Source organism: Rhinoraja longicauda, chromosome 23 (assembly GCF_053455715.1).
Source record: "Rhinoraja longicauda isolate Sanriku21f chromosome 23, sRhiLon1.1, whole genome shotgun sequence".
Taxonomy (NCBI): Eukaryota; Metazoa; Chordata; class Chondrichthyes; order Rajiformes; family Arhynchobatidae; genus Rhinoraja; species Rhinoraja longicauda.
In genome coordinates, this window is record NC_135975.1 from 29735013 (window position 1) to 29757986 (window position 22974).

A 22974-nucleotide genomic window follows, 5' to 3' on the forward strand; every position below is an offset into this window, starting at 1 on the left:
GTTAGAATAGCTGCAGGCGATTTGTGCTGTCGCCCCAGTCAATTTTATCCCAGTTTCTGCAGTCTGTTTTAATGACCTGCCCTAAATAGCAGCGACGATACTTTAACACACCACTGATTCTCCAATGCTGCTGCCTGGTGAAAAATACATCTAATAATATTGGTATTATAACGCTGATGAGAAGATCTTTAACTTTTTTAAGATCACTTAACCCAGACAAAATATATAATATTTAATTTTCAAATCAAGTCAAGGGTGTTTAATTGCCATATGTACTGACTGTGTAACAATGAGATTCTTACTTGCAGCAGCATAACTGGTCTGTAATTACAATACACACATAACATATAATAAGCAAAAATTCTATAAATTAATAACCACAATACTAGTGCAAAAAAAAAAAGAATGAATGTAGTATTGCTAGTAAGTCATTGCTCTGGAACTGATGAAAGTAAAATTTCACTTTTTTGTACAATATGGTTGGCAATTAGTTAGGACACAAAGTGGAATAACTCAGTGGGTCATACAGCATCTCTGGAGATCATCGACGGGTGACCTTTTGGGTCGGGACCCTTCAGGCTGAAGAGGGTCCCGACCCAAGGGTCATCACCCACCCATGTTCTCCGGAAATGCTGTCTGACCCGCTGAGTTACTCCAGCACTTTGTCTCTTTTTTTGTAAACCGGCATCGACAGTTTCTTGTATCGGCAATTATGTAGGATTGTTCCTATTTCATTATGGGACTGGAACCTCAGTGCACAGACGGTATTACAGTCCCCAAACAAGAATCGTCAAGGATTGTATCTGATTAACAATTTGTTCTCTCTTTATGGTTTGAACAAACTTATGGTTTAACTTCCTTACTTGGAACCTAATGATAAAATGTAGAATATTTATTGCTTAATTGATAAATTAGGAATACATCATAAATTATGTTTCTAAAAATGGGTTACTGTAATTTAACTTTTGAATATTGCCTGACAATTCCTTACAGGTTAGGAATTCAGATGGTAGACTGAAGAATCTAGTGCCATTGTGATCTGTATTGGGACAATGTTTTTCAGCAGCTTAATTTCAACATGCTTTTCCGACTGTCTTTTGTTGTGTTGAAATATTACAATTGTAGAGGTGCGACACATTTTTTAGCCCATTGCTGAGATTATCTGTGAAAAAGGAACCTCTTTCCCAGGGAATAAATTACCTGTTCGTCTTTCTTATCAAAGGAAACTTGTGTCGTCATACTTCAAGGGAAAATAAATTATCGCATTCCTCAGGCTAAATTTGCCTGCCCCAGATTCTCAGTGGGGACCTTGCATGAACAGAGTGCCGATTGAAGTGTCGGTACCGACCGCAGTATTTTTGCCCTATCTTTAGCTCACAATTGATTCAAACTAGGCTTCCTGCTGGGAGCGTCACACCACTGAACCTGCTTTCTCCGGGTAATCTGTTAAAATTGTAACACTTGTCACTTTTTCTGAATCGTTTCCCTGTAGCTGGCTCAGCACGATGAATACCGAGAAACTGTCTACAGCCACAGAAGCGAAGAACCAGACATAGATGTATGTAAAAATATTTGACCTCCTTTCCATGTTATCTCATTTGTTTATTATACATTCTGCATTGATTCTGTGTATGGTTGGTGATAATGTAGCAAGTTTGTGCACATTTTACGGACATAATTTGGATTCTTTCACCTCTGCAACTTTTGTTTGATTTGCTGTCTATCCTCTCAATGAATATCTAAAATTTGTTCCACATTAAATATTATAAAAATAATTAAACACGACGTGCTGGGGTAACTCAGCGGGTCCGGTAGCATTTGTGGAATGAATGGATAGGCAACGTGTCTGGACCCTTCATTCATCTGTAGATGGATCCCAACCTGAAACGTCACCTGTCCATTCCCTCCACAGATAAAAGACACAAAATTGCTGGAGTAACTCAGCGGATCAGGCAGCATCCCTGCAGAACAAGGATCGGCGATGTTTTAGGTTGGAACCCTTTCTTCAGACCGATTATAGTGAGGGAGAAAGAAAGTTAGGAGAGAGGAGAGGCAGGCAAAATGTGGCAGGTAATAGGTGAACACAGGCAAGGGAGGTTTTCAATAGGCAGATGGTTGAACAAAGGCCAGACATGCTGCCTGACCCACTGAGTTCCTCCTGCATTTTATGTTATGTTTAAGATTCCAGCATCCTCGTGTCTCCGTTATAAAATGAGTTGCCTGCCACCAAAGAAATATTTTTGTCTCTGTTTCCACTTTGTCTACTCTTTCAATCCATGTCAATACATCACTTACACATCCATCTCAAACACATCAGTGTTACACACTGACTGTTTATATGCGGCTTGATCAAAGGCTTTCTGAACGTCCAGGTTCACCACATCCACTGATTTCCTAAATCACTTCTGTCAGATACATCTTTTTGATACATCAAATGCTCCACTCATGCAACTTGCAGAGATATCGTGTTTCTCCAAGTCTGGCCTCTCAGACACATTTGATCCACCACATGCTTCAACAGCCAAGGTCATGTGTAATTCCCTCCTAAAATCACACTACTCTTCCTTTCTTTATTTCCCTTTCCAAGATGCACCTTTAATTTTAAATTTGATCAAGTTACAGTATTAACATCAGGAACACTGCAGAGCTTTGTTTGATAACATTCTTGCAAAATGCTTTGGGATGTTTTGGTATGATAAAGTGTCTTCTATGTAAATTCAAGTTGTCATCTCTCCAAAGACGTACAGGTATGTAGGTTAATTGGCTTGATAAGTTGTAAAAATTGTCCCTAGTGTGTGTAGGATAGTGTTAACTTGCGGGGATCGCTGGTCGGCGTGGACCCGGTGTGCCGAAGGGCCTGTTTCCGCGCTGTATCTCCAAACTAAAATATTCCACTCCTTCATTTTCCCGTTAATTTGCATTCCCACTAGTTAAGCAAAGTAAAACTTTAGGTGACATATCTTCAGGACATCACAAAATGCTGGAGTAACTCAGCAGGTCAGGCAGCATCTCTAGAGAGAAGGAATGGGTGACGTTTCGGGTCGAGATTTTCTTCAGACTATCTTCAGGCCAGATCATCCCAGTTTGCAAATGCCGGATTTGTGTACAGTCCCTACATAAGGATGCGTGTTTGGGATGGATTTTCTGGTTGCTGTGGGACTGTTTTTGACTTTTGCTAGAATTTTGCCACATTGAACACAAGAAGAATACATTCTAGTTAACATATTGATGTCCATCTGACAAATCATGTTTGGAGACTCGCCAGGTGTCCTTTTTAAAATCAACAACATTTAAAGCTGCATATAATAAAATCTTTGAAATAAGTATCATTATTCACCAGAGATAGGGTCAGGCTAAACATTAATATCAGGTTTATTATTAAGAATATCAAAATGCAATTTAAAATGATTCCCCGGATTACCTATTCCCAGTGCATTTTTTTTGTAACTGTACATGCATACCGACACCTCTCAAAAGTTTGAAACTAGATTTTCTTGATCTTCACTTTTCACTTAACTAAAAAGTTGATTTTAGACTTTTTGGTTATAGTTTATTAAATTAGTTGATTGGTCACAAACTCAAAACAAAAGGGGGGTTACATTGTGTGAACAAGGTCCTGAGCCAAAACGTCACCTCTATATGTTCTCCACAAATGCTTCCTGGCCCACAAAATACTCCAGCATTTTGTGTGTGTTTTTGAATGGGAAAAATTATTGATGTATGTATCGGAATTTTTAAATGACATGCATACCAGCACCTGTATGTCTATAAGAAGCACTTTAGTTTAGTTTAAAGATAAACTATTGTGCCCATTGTGGGCAAAATCTTCGGCCCATTGTGTCCGCCTGGACAAGCGATCCCCGTACACTAACATTATCCGACATACACCAAGCCAATAAACCTGTACTTCTGGAGTGTGGGAGGAAACTGGAGATCCTGGAGAAAACCCAAGCGGGTCACAGGGAGAATGTACAAACTCTGTACAGACAGCACCCGCAGTCAGGATCAAACCCAGGTCTCCGATGCTGTAGGGCAGCAACTCTATAGTTGCGCCTCCGCCCCACTGTCTATTCCAATGGGACAATCCCCCGTCTACAGGCATCTTATACCATGCAGGGCCTCAGTTGGCAGCTACATAGACGACTTTTGAACTGTGTAGCTTACGAAGGTTCCTTGGGAAGGAAACCCTGCATAACCTAGGGGGATCTGCACCTTCCTATCCTGACCACTTACACAAAGTTGTCATCAGTAAATGCTTGAAACACCAAATTGCAGAAGGAGAGACAGAGCTAATGTTTCAGATCAAAGAACCTTTTTCAGAATGGAAGATCTTCGACCTGATATGTCAACGCTGTTTTCTCTCTCGCCACAGTTGCTGCCTGACCTGCTGGGTGTTTAGAATATCTTCTGGTTTTATTTCAGATTCCTGGCATCAAGTTTTTGATTTTTCATTTTGAAGTTATAATGGTGCTTTGTGTGTTAACCCTTCCCATTTTACATCTTTGTGATTTCCTTTTCAGGCACAACTGAGCCAGCTGTGTGAGCAGGACAAGGTTGTTCATGAGCAGGAGGAGAAATTGCAACAGCTGCATAAGGAAAAGGTAAACCATTGAGATTAAATTCCGACAGAAATTATACAAACCCCTTAATGTATTACTGTCAGTCTACACTAAGTGTGCTTTTTGCCCCACGTAGCATACACTGGAACAAGCATTGCTAGCAGCAAGTCAAGAGATCGAAATGAACGCAGATAATCCTAATGTGGTGCAAAGTGTGGCCTTACAGAGAGAAGTCTTACAAAATGGATTGCTTAGCACTTGTCGGGAGGTATCGAGAGCCAGTGCAGTAAGTTGTAACAGTGTTACTCATAATTGCCGTGGTTCTGGTCCGAAGGGAGGTCCTGTTTGTGTGATGGGTTTTCCCGAAGGAAGCAGGGTGTGGAGCGAAGGGGCAGGAGAACTGCGAACAGTCAGCTCAGGCACCCCACCTGGTGGCTGGTGTGTATGGCAACCCTAGGTGCAGGCACTAAATCCACTCTGTGCAGGAACTAACTAAACCCACTCCCTGCAGTGTACTGAGAATTTTCTAGTGCAGAAATTACAGTTTATTTGCAGAGTTTCTCTTTTTTAGATTAAAAGAAAAATCTTCTTTATCGAGCTATATATTTTGTGATTTAGGAAATCGAAAAAATGTGGAGAGAATATGACAAGTTAGAATACGATGTAACTCTTGCAAGAAATCACCTACATGAGCAACTGGACAGATGTGAAGGAGTTCAGGTATTCACATTGATCGATTGAACTTGGTGTCTGGTCATTTTTGTGCTTAACAGAATAACCTTTCTCTAGCCAACATATATCCCATGCACCAAAATTGAAAGGCACATTACATGTTTTATTTCCTTGCATCTTGTGCATTTTCTGACAAGCACATTTCATGTACCATATTATTGGTGTACAAGCCAACATTTTTAAAGCATTTGTCAGACTTTCGAAAAAATTGTTGGATTGTCCTTGAATATAATGCATTCCAAAAAAGGGTCAACAAGCACCATACTTGTACTCAGATGAACTTTTCTATCTCCCACAAGTTCAACATCACCAGCTACCAGCGTTCTCAGATCCAGAAGGAGCTCTGGAGAATCGAGGATGTCATGGAGGGACTCAACAAGAACAAACAGCAAAGAAGTACCGCTGGAAACATTTGTAAGAGAAGTGAACCAAATCTATTTATACAGCAATTCACAATGTAGAATAGTATCTATTGTAGTTTGCAGAAGTGGCCAGCATGGTTTTATTGTGTAGGAGGAACTGCAGATGCTGGAGTAACTCAGCGGGACAGGCAGCATCTCTGGAGAGAAGGAATGGGTGACGTTTCGGGTCTGAAGAAGGGTCTCGACCCGAAACATCACCCATTCTTTCTCTCCAGAGATGCTGCCTGTGAAAGAAAAAATGAATATTCTTCCTTAATTTTGATTGGACTTGAACAAGGTAACGAAAGGGTGCTTGGATGTGACAATTGGCATCTCTCGTTGACCAGGTGCTGAAGAGGTTCGTGGGAACCGGCAAAGTAAGATTAGATGTATTACCTCTTCTCTGGGAATGTGTTGAAGAGTGGATGGTAAATGTAAACATGAAATAGTTGAGGAGATAACGAAGCTTGTTTTCCCTTCTGTGAGAAGTTACAGTAGACCACCCGCGCCCCCTACCACTAGTGGCATAGAAATGTTACTGTAAATGGGGGGCTTATAATTGGCACGGAGAGGAGATGGTGGCGCGGGCCGCCTAAAAGGTGAGATAGAATAATGTCAAGATGCCCTTGTATTGTGTTTGATTTGTATTAACCATCTGTTGTTGAATAAGATTAACATAAGCGAAAAGTATGTTATGACTAATGAAATAATTGGTACCCGTGTAGTTGATAGAATATTTTCGTAGAGTAGTATCTAACTAAAAACAAAAGTTGTTTTCTGCACAGTATAACTGTCAGCTTATTCTGCTGTGAAGTCAGAGAACTAGTGGGCAGTTTACTGCCGCCATCTCTCCATGATATCATGCAATAAAATCTCGAAGCAAATCTGCAAAGTCTCCGCTTTTCAATTTCCATTAATTTCTCTCTAAATTAATCTCTTCCACACTGCCTGTCCCACTGAGTTATTCCAGCATTGTTTGTCTAGCATAGTTTTATTGATCACTTTCAGAGTCCTTAAACTCAGTATATCAAATACATTATGTGTTATCTCTGGGAATAGCTTTCAGCATTTTTTTTCTGAATTAAGAAGTCTGAACTGGCATAATTTAATTTTAAAATTAGTGAACTGAAATCATTTATTTCCCCTTTGGATATTATAATTACTGTTCTCATGATGCCATAGATTTGGACAAGATGCATATAGGTATACATTTGCTTTTTTGAGAGGTAGCAAATACTCTTAGAAAATGATGTCCAGCATTAAATTTAAAACAAAAATGTAGGGTTGCAAAATATTGCAAAAACCTGTTTGATGATTTAATAAAATAAGTCAATAGATAAGTGCCCTTGATGTTTAATACACAAGCCTGCCTTGCTTTCCCTTACCTAATTAATGTATCCTTCTATTTCCTTCTCCCCTGTACTTGCATAACATCCCAAAGGCACGAGGGGTTGTTAGTTAATTGGCCTCTAGTGTGTAATGAGTGGATGATAAATTGGGATAACATAGAACTAGTGTGAACGGGTGATCAATGGTTGGCATGGATACGGTGGGCCGAAGGGCCTGTTTCCATCTTTAAATCAATCAATTTCTCAATACGTTAATGCTGTTCACGTCAATTATGCCATGAGATGGAAAGGCTACGTTATAACCCACTCTCTTGGTAAACGTGTGAGAAACTCTAATGGATTGTTTGGGCCACATGGCCCATCAATGTTCCATCAGGAAGTACTGGCCTCCTGCAGTGTGTTCCATCTTGCCTGCTGGATGGAGTGGATGTGGAAAGGACTTCCATTAATGGAAGAGTCCAGAACCAGAGGGCGCAGCTTCAGAACAAAAGGACATGCCTTTAGAATGGAGATGAGGAGGAATTTATTTTGCCAGTAGGTGGTGAATCTGTGAAATTCATTGCCACAGACAGCTGTCATTGGGTATTTTTAAAGCGGAGATTGACAGGTTCTTGAATAGTAAGAGTGTCAGAGGTTAATGGAAGAAGGCAGGAGAATGGAGTTGAAAGGGAAAAATAGTTCAGCTATGATCAAATGTTGGAGTAGACGATGGGCTGAATGGCATAATTCTGCCTCTATGTCTTATGGTCTGAAAGGTTTTAGTTGAAATAGCAGTATGCTGGTGTGATGGAGCAGTCCAGCAGTTAATGCGAGTGTATGGGCATGGTCCTGTTGACTTTCACTTGAAACAATACTCCTCAAGCAGGAAAAAGTCTCCCCACAGATGCCCCTGGTCCCTGCTATATATCTAAATATGGGGCATCTATGTCCATTTTCATCCTCAAGTTATTGTGGCTTACTTGAAGCAGAATTAATATCTGTAGCATCTGTACTATTGGCAGGAATACACAAATCAACTTTTCCACATTAATGTTGAGTAGATTTTCCTTTTGGAATGTAATATATTTTTAACTGGAGTCCTGACTTTCCTCGGTCATATGTTTAATGGGCATTTAAAGGATCTTGTATTTGAAGCACAGTTCCCTTCAGGGAATTAATAACTTGATAGTGATCAATATGATGTTAGATGAGAACATGCAGGATCATGGCCAGGCTTGCCTCACATATTATTGTGACTGGGGATGTTAACCCTTCAAACCCTTGACAAAGAAATCTTTCAGATGGATTTAATCAGTGTTGTTTAAGGGTCTAGTTTTAGAGTTTTCAAAACATTAAGCTTCTGTGAATTTTTCTCTGGTCATTTTTCTTCCAGCTTAACCATTTTCCGTGCGTTCCGTCTTATTTTTACAATGCACAGAAAGCAATGTTTATTATTTATTTCCCAGTATGTAGCGGATGAAGTAGTCTTTGCATGCATACACTCAAACATCCTCTCGATGACAATGTTTCCTGGAATAGCAGTGTGTCCCACGGAATCCAAACCCAAAAAGATTTGCCAAGGGCAACTTTTTTAAAAACAAGTTTGATATTGCTCTTGACATGAGTAATCTAATTTGTGTTTTTATATCTGTTCAAAGCTATGTCACAATCTGGACCTGCTTCCACCTTAAGGTACAGACAGGAGGTAAGGAGCCATTTCACATCACTAATGTGTGACCTGTTAGTATGGGAAAAAAAATTTAGATTAAGATTTGAAAATGATTGGGAGGAGAATACAAGTTCATAGTCTCACATTAATAAATCTCATTGTTTGAAGTTAAATGTTCTATATTAAGTTGGTAGTTACTTTATTGACAAAGCATTTACTTTTCACTGGCATGTTTTGAAACTGGAAAAAATTAAACGGGAGATATGATCATTCCTCAGATCCATCTTGGCACCTCATTTCCGATTATCCAAAGTAATTTTGTACAGATAAATGGAATCATTAAATAATTTAAATTAGCCAGTTTAACAACAACACAAGTGTCAAAAAGAGCAATGATAATTGGATTGTATTTAGATTAGTTGACTTTGAATTAAGCAGTAGACTGAAGTATAGTATTTGCTTTCATGTATCTTTATATACGGAACATGATCATGAGTTAATTTACATTCATAAAGTAAGCAACATCTGGCATATCTCAGACTGTGCTGTACATTTATTATGTGGTGGCCATCTTACACTCCTCAGGAAGACGAAACGGCCCCTTCTCGTCCTCCTCTCCCCCAGTTATATGACTTGACAGAGAAGGGTCCCTCAATTCCTCCTCTTCCCAGTGAGAGAATTATTTGCCCTTATTCTACCAGAAACCTGGTGCATCAACTAGACAAAACGAAGATCCACTCTGAACTGGAAGATTCACGGAAAGGAGCAGATTCAGTAAGTGGCTGACTGATGGCTGCCACAGTTTGCGTTTTAAACCTGCTCCATCCACATTTCCGTCCTCTTTTGTTTTTGCCATAGAATTATTTTGCTTCCTTTTTTTTTTGGTGGCTTACTCATGCTTCTACCATTGATGTTTTTTTTGTTGTATTGTATCGATGATTTTGATGTGAATGAGCTGTTTTGCATAATTGCATCATATGTAAACTATCAATAACAATCCTAATATAAAATTATATGTGTGTAACTGAGTAATATTTTTAGATTAGAGATATTTTGGGCATTCCTTGGAAGTTGCCTCAAATTGCCTTACCAACATTTGACAAGATATCTGTTTGTTTTTATGCTACAGTTACAAACAGGCACATTGAAGCCTTTCTAACTATTCAGTTGCTTTTCAGCAAGACGGTTCATTTATCAAATTTGACTTTAATGTTACTTTTGAAGTGAAATCCACCAACCAACCGCTTGTGTATAATGGCTGTTGACATGTTATAGTTGACAATGTGAAACTATCTTGGACTTAGTCACAGAGAACTGCAGATGTGGGAATTTTGCACAGAACACAAGGTGCTTGAGTAACTCAGGGGGTCATACAAAATCTTTGGAGAGCATGAATAGGTGACGATTCAGGTCAGGACACAAAATGGCACCTATCCATGCCCTCCAGAGATGTTGCCTAACTCGCTGAGTTACTCCAGCAGTTTGTGTTCTTTCGTAGACTTAGAATATCTCTGGAATATATTGTTAAATTAAACTCCATATCAGTTTGGTTTCAATGACAAATAAATTATGCAGATGCTTGATTAGGTGCATACAACTCAAGCTCAGTAATGTTCCATGGTATTGGCAATTCTAAGCAACATCTAAAAATAACTGAAGGTCAATGTGCTGCTCATTAATATGTAAAATACTGTGTAGACCTCAGTAGGAAGAGCCTGACCCCCCCCCCCCCACTAAACACTGGAAACCCTCTGCAGGTCAGACAGCATCTATGGAAAGTGAAACCGTGTTAACATTTCAGATCAAATACCCTTCATTTTTTTCATGTCTACCTGCTTTAATAGTCCATTCAACTCAAGGCTTTGCTGTTTCTGAAAGTCAGTAGAAAACTTGACCCCAGGGACTTTCGGTTGAATGTTATTCCTGTGCCTGAACAAAAGTAAAACTAATTTATATTGACAGTAAAATAGATGTACATTGGGAGTGCATGCTCGGAACCAACTAGCTTTTGAATGTTTTGATTATTAACATGACTCTTTGTTGTGTTGGATTGTTCCTTCAGATTACAAAAACAATAAATGAGATGTTTTTGCTTTGTGCACAAGCACCAAAACATTTAGCAGTGGTCTTGACACTAGAATAATAAATAGCATGTCCTCCAAGTTAATTAACAAATAGATTACATCAGTTTGAAAAAATGCTTTTTTGAGAAATGTTAGTTCTGTTTTTGTGCAGATGATTTGCAATTGTATATTTTGGCATTTCTGCAAAGCTACTTAAATTTTTGATTCTTGTCTCAAGTTTGGTTACCAATACAAACAAAATGCTGCAATTTTCTATATTTCGTTTTGAGGGCTATAATTCATGTGCTGCTTGTTATTCAAATAATTCTTTCAGATTGTGATTTAACTCATTTTTAAGAAGGATTGTTTGTTGAAAAGGAATTATTTTCCGCTTGTAGGATCCTGATTATCGACAATACAAGAGTGAGCCCGAACTGACAACTGTCACCGAAGTTGATGAGTCAAACGTGGATGAGAAGTCGGAGGTGATGACCGACAAAGAAAGTATCATGTCGAAAGGTAGTTAGACCGTAATATTTCCAGATTAAGATTCATGTCTTCAGATTCCATCAAAACTTTTTTCGGTTAAAGAACAACTTCTGGAGGAACTCAGCAGGTCGGGCAGCATCTACATAGAACAGTACAACACAGCAATAGGCCCTTCGGCTCACAATGTCTGTGCCAAACATGATGCCAAGACCAACTTCTGCCTGCCTGCACTTAATCCATAACCCTCCAATCCTTGCATATCCATGTTTAGAGATGCAGCGCGGAAACAGGCCCTTTCGGTCCACCGGGTCCGCGCCGACCAACGATCCCCGCACATTAACACACTATCCTATACCCACTAGGGACAATTTTTACATTTACCAAGCCAATTAACCGACAAATCTGTACGTCTTTGGAGTGTGTGAGGAAACCGAAGATCTCGGAGAAAACCCACGCAGGTCACGGGGGGAACGTATAAACTCCGCAAAGACAGCACCCATAGTCGGGATCGAACCCAGGTCTCCGGTGCTGCATTCGCTGTAAGGCAGCAACTCTACCGCTGTGCCACCGTGCCACCCTAAACCCCACTGTGCCTATCTAAAGGCAGCTTAAACACCACTATTATATCTGCCTCCACCACTACCACCAGCAGGGTGTTCCAGGCACTCACTACCCTCTGTGTAAAAAAAATCTTGCCCAGTATCTGTGGAGGGAATAGGCAAACAACGTTTCGGGTCGCGACCCTTCTTCAGACTGTTCATTTCATGTTCCAGTTGATTTACTAGTCAATAACCAAACTGTTCAAAATGAATGTTTTTTTAAAACAATCTAATAATCACCCTTCACGGGTTTCGTCCAACAGTTAGCTAAAGATGGGTGTAGATCTGTTGATTAGATGGGTGTAGATCTGTTGACTTTAGTTTTCAAGAACCACAGTCAATACTAATTCAACACAAGGATCCTCAGCATAGTGTCCTGAAGCCCAGTGTCTCCATACCAGTAATGTGTCTCCCTACTGAATCGATCTTCCTGCACATTGTCTATATCTCCTCTTTTCCCAGACTGTTCAAACAGACAAAGAGATCTGGTATCTCTAAAATGTTGCCATTGTATCCACTTCTACCTCTCCTGGCAGCACGTTCTTGGTACCCACCACCCTTTAAAAAAAAATGCCTCATGAATCTCCTCAAACATTCCCCTCACTTTAAATCGATTGCTGAATTTGCTGATTTTTGATAGTTGCCAAGAGCTTAAAAACTGAACATAAACCTAGAACTGGTGCAGGTTATTGCATGTTAATACCATTTTAAATTAATGACACTTCTCTACATTTACAGCCTTGGCTTTTCCAGTTGGGATAGTTCCACCCAGAAGCAAGTCTCCGATGCCTGAATCTTCCACAATTGCATCGTATGTCACATTGAGAAAACATAAAAGGATAGATGGAGCTGTATCTGCTGTGGTACGTTTGGTGTGCCCTGCAAAATCTGTATAAACCAAAGTGTAGATTGCTATCATTTAACAGCTTAACTGGAATTTTTCATGCTTTCTTTGTATAGAATATGGTGTGCTTTCGGTGAACATTATATTTTAAAATCTCTTGAGTCTGTTGAGAACATGTGACTCTTGTAATTGTTGGGGAATTCATAATTCCCAAATTTCCATGCAGCAGAATTAATATAAAAAAGGAATCCAAATCTACAAACCACCTACGCTGGTTCCTTCTGCCGATATTTATTCTCAAAATCAAACTCTTTGCCTTTCCATCATGACGCATTTATAATTCCCCTTCTGAATTATTTCCCTGCTTGTTTAATGCCATGTTCCTTTATTTCCTAATGGTGTAGAAATGGAGCATAGAAGTGGAAAAGAGAAGCCACTTCCGCACATGGAGTCTTCCCAGTTCACAGAGCAGTCCCATTGTTCTACCCGTTTTCCAATACTCCCCACGTCCCATTAATTCTTCCCAGATTCTACCGCTCACCAACATACTGGGGCCAATTTACGGTGACCAATTGACTACTAACCTGCATGCTTTTGCGATGTGGGAGTTAATGGGAGCGAGTGCCCAAAGGTCAAGAGGAGAACATGCAAACTCCACAAAGACAGCACCAGGGGATCAGTTTTGAATGCGGGTCTCTAGTCCTGTGAGGCAGCAGCACCATTACCCTGGGTCACTCCCCTGGGTCCCACAATGGGAGTAGTATTTTCCTTAAGTGGGGAGTATTAAAATGGTTTCAACAACTCCTGCGTATTTGCTGATGACGAATGGCTAAACTTGCTGAGTGTTGCTGCAGGAAAGGCCCAGGAGTGCGGTTGAGCAGCTGTTCCTGGCGGAGGGTCCACGGCCCAGGATGAGTGTGGAAGAGCAGCTGGAGAGGATAAAGCGCCATCAACAGGCTACCCTGAAAGATAAAAGGAAAGGAATGAGTTTGATACCTCTGCAAGATCAATCACCAGCAAAGAATCTGTCGAGAGAAAACAGCCAGGCAAAGCCTCTTCATCCTGTAGACAAGCCTACAGTAAGTGTGAAAGCGGCATTTATGAGAGTGATTAGATTATAGTTGGAATCTGAGAAGCTGGCTGCAATAAATATACTGGTGTGTTGTTTTTTTTAGGAAATAAATAATTGGTCAAGGATCTCGCCTTCATAGATCAGAACATTGAGTATGAGAGCCAGCAAGTCTTGATGCAGCTTGATAGGCCTTTGGTTCAGCTACATTTGGAGCATTGCGTGCAGTTGTGGCTGACCCATTACAGATAGGATGTCGAGGCTTTTTGAAGAGGGTGCAGAGGTGGTTTACCAGAATGCTGTCTGGATTAGTGGGTGTTAGCTACAGGGACAAGTTAGACAAACTTGCATTGTTTTTTCTAGAATGCCAGAAGTTGAGGGGCGACCTGATATAAGTATATAAAATTAAGAGATGTAGATAGGTTAGATGCTTTTCTTCCGTCGCCTCTGCCTCCGTGCCTTTTTCTATGGGAAGGAGTCCTCACCACCCAGTGATGACCCCTTCTCCTGTCTCCACCGGCCCCCCTCCTCTTGGACTCCCCAGAACTGCCTTCTACCCTCTCTAGACCTCTTTATTTCTAATTGCCGGCATGATATCAACTTTTCCACTCCCCTTACCTACCTCACCCCCTCTGAACGTAGAGCCCTCCACTCGCTGCAGAAACCCTGACATAATCAAAGCCGCCAACAAGGGAGGTGCCGTAGTAGTCTGGCGCGCTGACCGCTACCGGGATCAGGCCAGGCGACAACTCTCAGAAATGTCCTCCTAGTTATCCTTGGACCATGATGAGCACCAGGCCTTAATCTCAAACACTATTGCTGATTTCATCACTTCTGGCTGTCTGCCTTCCACAGCCTCCAACCTTATCATGTCCCAGCCCCGCTCAGTCCGTTTTTACCTTCTCCCCAAAATCCACAAACACAACTACCCTGGCAGACCCATTGTTTCTGCCTGCTCCTGTCCCACGGAAATGATTTCCACGTTCCACGATTTCCACTCCATCCTATCCCCCCTAGTCCAATCTCTCCTGACCTATGTCCAAGATACCTCACGTGCCCTTCATATCTTTATTGACTTCCGTTTTCCGAGCTCTCACTCCCTCATCTTTACTATGGACGATCAGTCACTCTACACCCCCATTCCCCCACCAGGAAGGCCTTAAAGCCCTCCGTTTCTGCCTCAACCGCAGAACCATCCAATTTCCGGCTGCTAAAACTCTACTCCGCCTGGAGGAGCTGGTCCTCACCCTCAACAACCACCTTTGACTCCTCTCACTTCCTCCAGGGCATAGGTATGGGCACCCGCATGGGCCCCAGCTATGCCTGCCTCTTTGTAGGGTACGTTGAACAATCCCTGTTCCAGGCATAATACACTGGCCCTATCCCCGAACTCTATCTCCGTTTCATTGATAGCTGCATCGGTGCTACTGTACCTCCAGCACCCATGCAGAACTCATGAACTTCATCAACTTCACTACCAATTTTCATCCTGCACTCAAATTTACTTGGACCATCTCCGACACTTCCCTTCCCTTTCTTGATCTCACAGTCTCCATCACAAGAAATAGACTATTGACTGCAATCTATTACAAACCCACTGACTCCCATGACAACCTCACCTACACTTCTTCCCACCCTGCTTCCTGCAAAGACTCTATCCCCTACTCCCAATTCCTCCGTCTACACCACATCTGCGCCCAAAATGAAATGCTCCATAGTAGAACATCCGAGATGTCCTCATTCTTTAGGGAACGGGGGTTCCCCTCTCCCATCATAGATGAGGTCCTCACTCGTGTCTCCTCGGTACCCCGCAGCTCTGCCCTTGCTCTCCCTCACCCTAGTCGCAACAGAGACAGAGTCCCCCTAGCCCTTACCTTCCACCCTATCGGCCATCGCATACAACATATTTCAATATTTCAATACTCCAATATTTCAGGCAAGTAACCTGTTTTTATTTCAAACTTTTTCCAATTCTGATATAAGTTCACCAACCTGAAGCATAAATTCACCTTTCCAGAATTGGCAGCATTTTGCTCGTGTGTAACCTCTGTTAGTATTGATTTTTGTTTGGGAGACTCGAGTGTCGTGATAGATTTCTTTGTTAGCCAGGCATTCAGCCGACTCTGGTTTGGCTCAGTTACACGACTATCTGAAAAAAAATCACTGCGGAATGTTGAGACATTGAAGTAATCTTTGTTAACGTTGGTTTTGTCACTCTACAGTAATTTGAAATTGGTTTTGGATGTCTGAAGATTAGCACGACTGCATTGTTCACTAACTAAATAATGTACTGTAATGATTTGGACATTTTGATTGCTTTTGCTCTTGCAGTATTTAAACAAGAATTTCTCATTTATATATTTCTTTCCAAATGGCTAATGAGACTCCTTCAAGCAAGGTCAGGATTCTCTATTTATGCACACTGACAAACAATTCTACATATCCATGTTGCCTCTTATAAATTTCCCATTGAGTCTGAATGACCTTAACTAGAATGGGTCATTTCTAATGTTTTCTTTAGAAAAGATTGCCTGTTGAATGTGGGACTCGCCCTGTTCAAAAATCAGACTCCTTTCAGTAGAAACCACATTCATACTTTGCAGTTTTGAGCATGAAAGAGATCACTTGAGAGGCAAGCTTGAAAAGAAAGTACAGAATTGCTTAACCTTCACATTTTTATATTGCTTTACATAGCAAGATAAAGATTAGCGACTGCGGTTTTCAATAACTGACCCAAAACAAAACCTTTAGAAAACTGCCCATCAGCAAAAATTTGTCATGCTACAAATTGATAATTTAAACCTTTGCAGCTGGTGCTTAGTTGCTGAAATAATTAATAGCCACATCGTTTTGCCAAACAAAAGTTGGAAGGAAACACTATTAAAACTGTGCACAGGAGTTCACGTGCTGCTCAAACCATACAAAAAATAAATGGACTTATGTTGATATTCACCTTTTCCTGTTATAACATTAGCTTCTGGCCTAGTTAAAATCTTTATTCATTAAACAGTTTTAATACCAAACTGCTACAGCATTGAATAGAACAGATTGAGGTACCTTTCCACTCCAAAATACCGACAAGTCTTGTGAACCCTTCACCCCCAAAGCCAGCCGACTTCTTGTTATGCACTAATTCAGTTCTAAAATTTCGTAACCTTGTTTTCATATCTCTGCATGCCTTACCCCTCCCTATCTCGTTATCTCTTCTGACCCTCCTTTCCTCTGCCCACCCCACAACGACCTCAATTTTTCCTGGTTTCTTAGAACATAGAACAGGACGGCACAGCAACAGGCCCTTCGACCCACAAAGTCCGTGCCAAACACGATGCCAGGTTAAACTAATCTCTGCCTGCACGTGATCCATATCCCTCCATTCTCTGCATGCCCATGTGTCCTTGCTCCTTAACACCTCCACTGTCCATCTTTCTTCAAGAGCTTCATGTGTGGCACAATGCCAGATTATGTCTGCTAACTCTACTGTGAATCACCTTGGGATTTCTGCAGAAAGTGCTGTGCTGCCTGACCCGCTGAGTTACTCCAGCATTGTGTCGTACCTTGGGATTCCCTATTTTGTTAAACACATGTAAATATGAGTTGTTGGGAATTTGAGCTGGATTAAAAAATATACATAAAGTTCTTAACTCAACAACTCAGCACCCTATAAGGAAACTATTATTCACAGATGTTTCCTGCTGTTTCTGTGCAATACAGCCAGTTAACGAAGGTGATCATAATTCATAGAAAGAATACAATACTTCAATTGCCTTGCAGTATCTTTAACAAAATACCATTGTTTAGCTATCAGGAGCTGAAAACCAATAACGTTAAAAAGTGGAATTCCCTCCAAAGAAAAATCTTCTTGGAATGCTTTTACTTTCTTTTATTTCTGGAATATGTGCTTCCTGACTGAGAAATGTCAATACATTTTAACATTGGCCATAATTTAATTCTGCCTGAAGTGGAAAGAAGACCATTAAGTGGAAATGTCAAAATTGCATTTAATCCACACATCCTGTCCCCTCCAGCGACCACATCTAATAAATGTAAAGTTGTACTCATTAAGCAATAATGAAAGGAGCTCTCTTGTGGGGGAAGGGGGGGGGAGGGTTGCTGTAGGAAAGTACACTCAATAATTTGGTGCCTTTCAGTAAGACAGTGATTGTCGAATTTTAGAGGGATAACATTCCCCGGAGTGCACTTTATTTTTTCTCTTGAATGTTTAAGTGTATTATTGTGGCAACCGATTTTTTTTTTTTTGATAGCCTAATTTATTTGATTATTCAAACACTTAAGACATTCACAAGTTGCAGCTAATGTGATGCATTTTTTAAACCATAAGTGTGCTGAAGCTTACCTAATAACAGTTCTTTGGGAATACAATGAAAAGTCTTTTACATTAGGTTGGATTGTTGGGTCTTATCAGCCAGCTGCAGAATTGCCTAAATTTGTCCAAATTGAGTGTCTGTACGTACATTATTAGAAAACATGTCAACAGCTTTAGTATAACTTACTTGAATTAGTAAACAGTATCAAACAGTTGTCCTTGGTTTGCTAATGAGAAGCTAGATTGTGGACATCACAGTGGCGCAGCAGTTAGAGCTGCTGCCTCACAGCACCAGAGACCCAGGTTCGATCCCGTCCTCGGGTGCGATCTGTGTGGACTTTGTATGTCCTCCCTGTGCCTGCACAGGTTTCCTCCGGGAGCTCCGGTTTCCTCCCACATCCCAAAGATGTGCTTGTTTGTAATTAATTGGCCTCTGCAATTGCTGACATAATAAAGTGTGTTAGGAGCGGATGCAAAAGTGGGGTTACAGAGTTAGCGTGAGCAGGTGATACCATGGCTGCCGTGGACTCGGTGGGCCGAAAGGTCTATTTCCATGCCGTGTCTTTTTTCGGCATTCTGATCAGTGTGCTTTATGTGCATTACTCTCAGCTGCTGCACATGCTCTGCTGGCTGCCCATGATCGATCTTGAGCAGCAGTCCAGAGAGATTCAGGAATTTTAAATAAAGTAACGAGGAACCAAAAAAAAGGTTACTGTTCTTCAGACCAGATGCCACTTTCCAGAATTTGCAGTAAGCCATTAAGGCTATAGGATTATTCATTAATGTGTTGTATTTGTTGTTGTATTGATGTTCTGGATTGCAGCAATGAAAGGGTTCAATGGTTTGGCTATCATGATTTACTAGGCTTCTCCAATTTATGTTGGTGTGAGTAGAAAAGGGCATTGTACTGAATATTGTAGTTGATCGGGGCAAATGATGCTAAGATTTTGAAAGGTACATCACTGTGGGTCATAACTGGTAGTGCCTGGTCCAATTCTGTGATTGGTATATAATCACTCGTGTAATCTACTCTCGGTAAAGTTGGGCTTTGAATGTTTGAGAAACCAGCTCTTTGGAATTTTAATTCAAGGCTATTATTATTGTCATCTTGCTTTAGAAAGAAATTAAATTTCACTAGTTCAAGAATAAGATTAACTGTGCTAAAAATGCAACATCTAGCATGTGTTTCAGAAAGGATAGTAGTTGGGATGAGAGTTTTCCGATCTTAATCAATTTTGGGATTTGACTACCGCTGCCAAGACTGGCATTGACTGTCCTCCATTTACCCTCTGGGGCTAATGATGGCATTTTGCAGTTAGGCCATTGAAAGTCAATCATGTTGGTGAGGAACTGATACAGAATAAACCAGGTAAGGATTGTAACTTCCCTTCCATTAATCCATAAGGAACAGAGTGAACTAGTTTAGCATTTGCAGTAATCTATCGCCCACACCATTAGTGGTTGTTATTTCAGACTGAATAGAAATTCTCAAATTGTCACAGGGAAATCTGAACTCGCTTCGGTCCATACCAGGTCTGGGAACCTGCCTCTTTTGCCACAGTAAAATGTAGCTGTTGCTTGTTTCAGCTTTACAGAAGCAAAACAACTGAAAGTAATATCATGGAGCTGGAAGCTGCTGTTCGACATGATAATTGTGATCAACATCGGGAAACTGCAGCAGAAGAAATAGCTCGTTTAAAGGAAGGAAACATTGAGTCAAATCAGCAGCAGTCAGAAAGCAGGAAAGATGTGAGTTCAGGTCATATAGTACTCTATTTTTCTTCCTTTCATTTCATTCTATGTCCTGCATAGGTTAAAAAAACTTGGGGGAAAACAGGTTGTGTCAGGTTTGAGCATGTCAATAATTGAAAGAAACAAAATGTTGATGTAAGACATAAAATATTGCTACGATTCGCGTGGGTTGGCACAATGGCACAGCTGGTAGAGCCGCTGCCTCACAGTTCCAGAGACCCGGGTTCAATCCCAACCTCTATTGCAGTTTGTGTAGTATTTGCACGTTCTGCCATTGACCATGTGGGTTTTGTCCGGGTGCTCCGGTTTCCTCCCACATCCCAAAGATGTGTGGGTTTGTAGGTTAGTTGGCCTCTATAAATCGCTGCGAATGTGTGGGGAGCGGATGAGAAAGTGGGATAATATAGAACTAGTGTGAACGGGTGATCGATGGTCGGCGTGGACTTGGTGGACCTATAGGATCTGTTTCCATGCAATCAAAAAGATGTTAACAGGGTGGGTATGTACTTCTGCAAAGGAGGTTGAGAAATTTGATGTCCATTCAAGGGGCCATGATGGTGAAGGGAAGATCTCATGGAGACCAACATATATTTGCATTGATATCAATGGGACAAAGATATGTTATTGAAAATGACATTAATTTGGAAATCTCATCCATCGTTGTATGATGAGGCTCACTCAAATAATACAAACGAGGTCTGTGGCAATATTATGAACCAGCAGTGATCTCCTGAGTGGGCAGTCTGCATGCCCAGCACACTTCAGTTCCTCCAATCTGAATTGCAAAGCAATGGCACTCAACCCTTTGGGCATTTAAAGATGCTAAAGTTCTCGCTGTCAAACCTGAGGCCTGCCATTCGTGGGTCTTGGATCAATAAACAAAAATCTGAACACTCTTTACCAAAGATACTAGAGGAATAAGATGGACCACTCCTTTGATATCGCTTATACTGAAGTGTAGTACGCAAAGGAGCGGAACATCCGCCATTTTAGTAGGCAAACCCCGCCGTTCGCTATGCCTCTCGCAGTGTAATCAGTGTTGTGGGGGAACAGCATGTGTGATGACACCATTAAAATGCAGAATATATCTCATCTATCAATTCACAGATTTTTGTTATTTTTCTTTTAAAATGTTTCTGCAAGTTTCTGCCTACTAAAATGGCGCCGTGACATACTACGGTTTTTAGGGTCGAGTGGTCTATCTTGCTCCTCTAGTATCTTTGCTTTAGACATCCTTAAAACTATTGCTTTGTGTTTTCACTCCGTAGTTTCCAAGCCAAGTGCTCAAGACTGAATCTGAAATGCTGAGTCCCGACAAAATCATGAATAAATCAAAGAACATCGATGAAATAGAAATCGGAAGCAGGTACATTATTGATTGATGTGTAAAGAATGAAAGAATCATTAAATCTTATTCAAGTAATCTTTACTGATTGAGTTGAATTTACGCTGCAGTCAGACTGTGCAGCATTTCTCTGTGTAATTAATTCACTTTCGATAGAGTATGGAGATTTTACCAGCTGGCAAATTGGAGCGGCTTCACTGACTGCCACTTTGAGGACTGCAGTCCTTCATGACAGGTGATTTGGAATAAGAAACTGAGAAAATGGTGGCATATCTTTTGGGCGACACAGTGGCGCAGTTGGTAGAGCTGCTGCCTCACAGCACCAGAGATCCGGTTCGATCCTGACCTCGGGCGCTGTCTGTGGAGTTTACATATTTTCCCTGTGTTCCTTGAAGGCTACAAGATGACGTCTAAAACGTGCCAACACTTTTTATGGACTTGGTGTGATCTACACACTTATACTTAGTATGATTGTGCCTAACGTATTATCGGATTGTTATTGAACTGTGTGCAAATCTCCCACCCAAATCTCATTGATGTGTGGGTTTGTAAGTTAATTGGCTTCTGTAAATTGTCCCTGTGTGTAGGGAGTGGATGAGAAAGTGGGATGACATAGAACTAGTGGGAATGGGTGATCGTTGGTTGATGAGGATTTGATGAGTTGAAAGACCTGTTTGTAAAGCAGTGTCTCTAAAGCTGCTGTAATATAATGCCATATTGAAATTCCTCCTTCAGTTCTATGGTAAGTCAGATCGATATGTAACATTGAACAGATGTGAGAATTGCAAATCAAAGTATAAATGGCATCAGTAAAGAATTTTGCTTTGACCTTAGTGGCCAAAAATTCAGCTACGTGGCACCTTCTGTTTGGATGCACTTGCATATTTTTACTTCAGTCCACATTGGGTAGAAATACAACATGCTTATGGTTGCACATGCTGGAAGTACTAATTCACATTGCAACATAGCCTTGATCTCAGCACTGTTAAATTACACCTTCATGATGGAATAATGTCATGCATTCAGATAGCATGGAAGACCCAGTACTTGCTGACAGAAAGGATTCCTCCTTCCTGCACGTGGTGTTTAGAGTGACATCACTCTAAACATTGTTTAGCACCAAAGTCCTTAGTCATAGATTTATTCCGAGCAATGCAGCACGGAAACAGGCCCTTTGGCCCATCTCGTCCATGCCAGCCAAGATACCCCATCTAAGCTTAGTCCCATTTGCCAACGTTTGGCTCATATCCCTCCAGCCATTCCTATCCATGTACCTTGAAACTGGGCATCTTGAGCAGATAGACACAAATGGCTGGAGTAACTCAGCGGGTCAGATACCACAGCACTATTCTAGAATAGTTGAATTCCACCAGAGAACACTGATTCATGAGAATTGCAAGTTTTGACCGCACACATAATGTTTTTAGAGCACCTTATTGGACTGCACAGCTCTATAAGCTCTGCCTATTCACAGAAAATCACAACGGTTACAGAAAGCAGTCTGAATATTTTTATTTAGCATTAGTTCATTGTGCTCCATACCTCTGAATCACTACAAGACTTCAACATGGCTACAGGCAGAAGAAGCTTAAAGTCTCACCAGACTTCGAGAACCAGAGGACATAGATTTAATGTGAGGGGGGAAAGCTTTAATAGGAATCTGAGGGGTAACTTTTTCACACAAAGGGTGGTAGGTGTATGGAACGAGCTGCCAGAGGAGGTAGTTGAGGCAGATACTGTCACAATGTTTAAGAAACAATTAGACAGGTGCATGGATAGGACAGGTTTAGAGCGATTTGG

The 22974-nt window shown here is 41.0% G+C and overlaps 1 protein-coding gene across 18 annotated transcripts in view; it reads left to right on the forward strand.

Moving 5' to 3' along the window:
* plekha5 (pleckstrin homology domain containing, family A member 5) overlaps positions 1–22974 on the forward strand; it is a 243235-nt gene that overhangs the window by 206875 nt on the left and 13386 nt on the right. For 11 of the 18 annotated variants that reach the window (XM_078419948.1, XM_078419957.1, XM_078419947.1 and 8 more), the window contains 12 exons: positions 1493–1558; positions 4521–4601; positions 4696–4845; positions 5178–5279; positions 5591–5705; positions 8679–8725; positions 9275–9463; positions 11151–11271; positions 12579–12703; positions 13539–13763; positions 19665–19826; positions 21098–21195. In XM_078419948.1, the coding sequence (XP_078276074.1) occupies positions 1493–1558; positions 4521–4601; positions 4696–4845; positions 5178–5279; positions 5591–5705; positions 8679–8725; positions 9275–9463; positions 11151–11271; positions 12579–12703; positions 13539–13763; positions 19665–19826; positions 21098–21195 (1481 nt within the window). Of the gene's footprint in view, positions 1–1492; positions 1559–4520; positions 4602–4695; positions 4846–5177; positions 5280–5590; positions 5706–8678; positions 8726–9274; positions 9464–11150; positions 11272–12578; positions 12704–13538; positions 13764–19664; positions 19827–21097; positions 21196–22974 lie in introns of those variants that run through there. The other 7 variants (XM_078419955.1, XM_078419958.1, XM_078419961.1 and 4 more) reach the window with 2 other exon arrangements.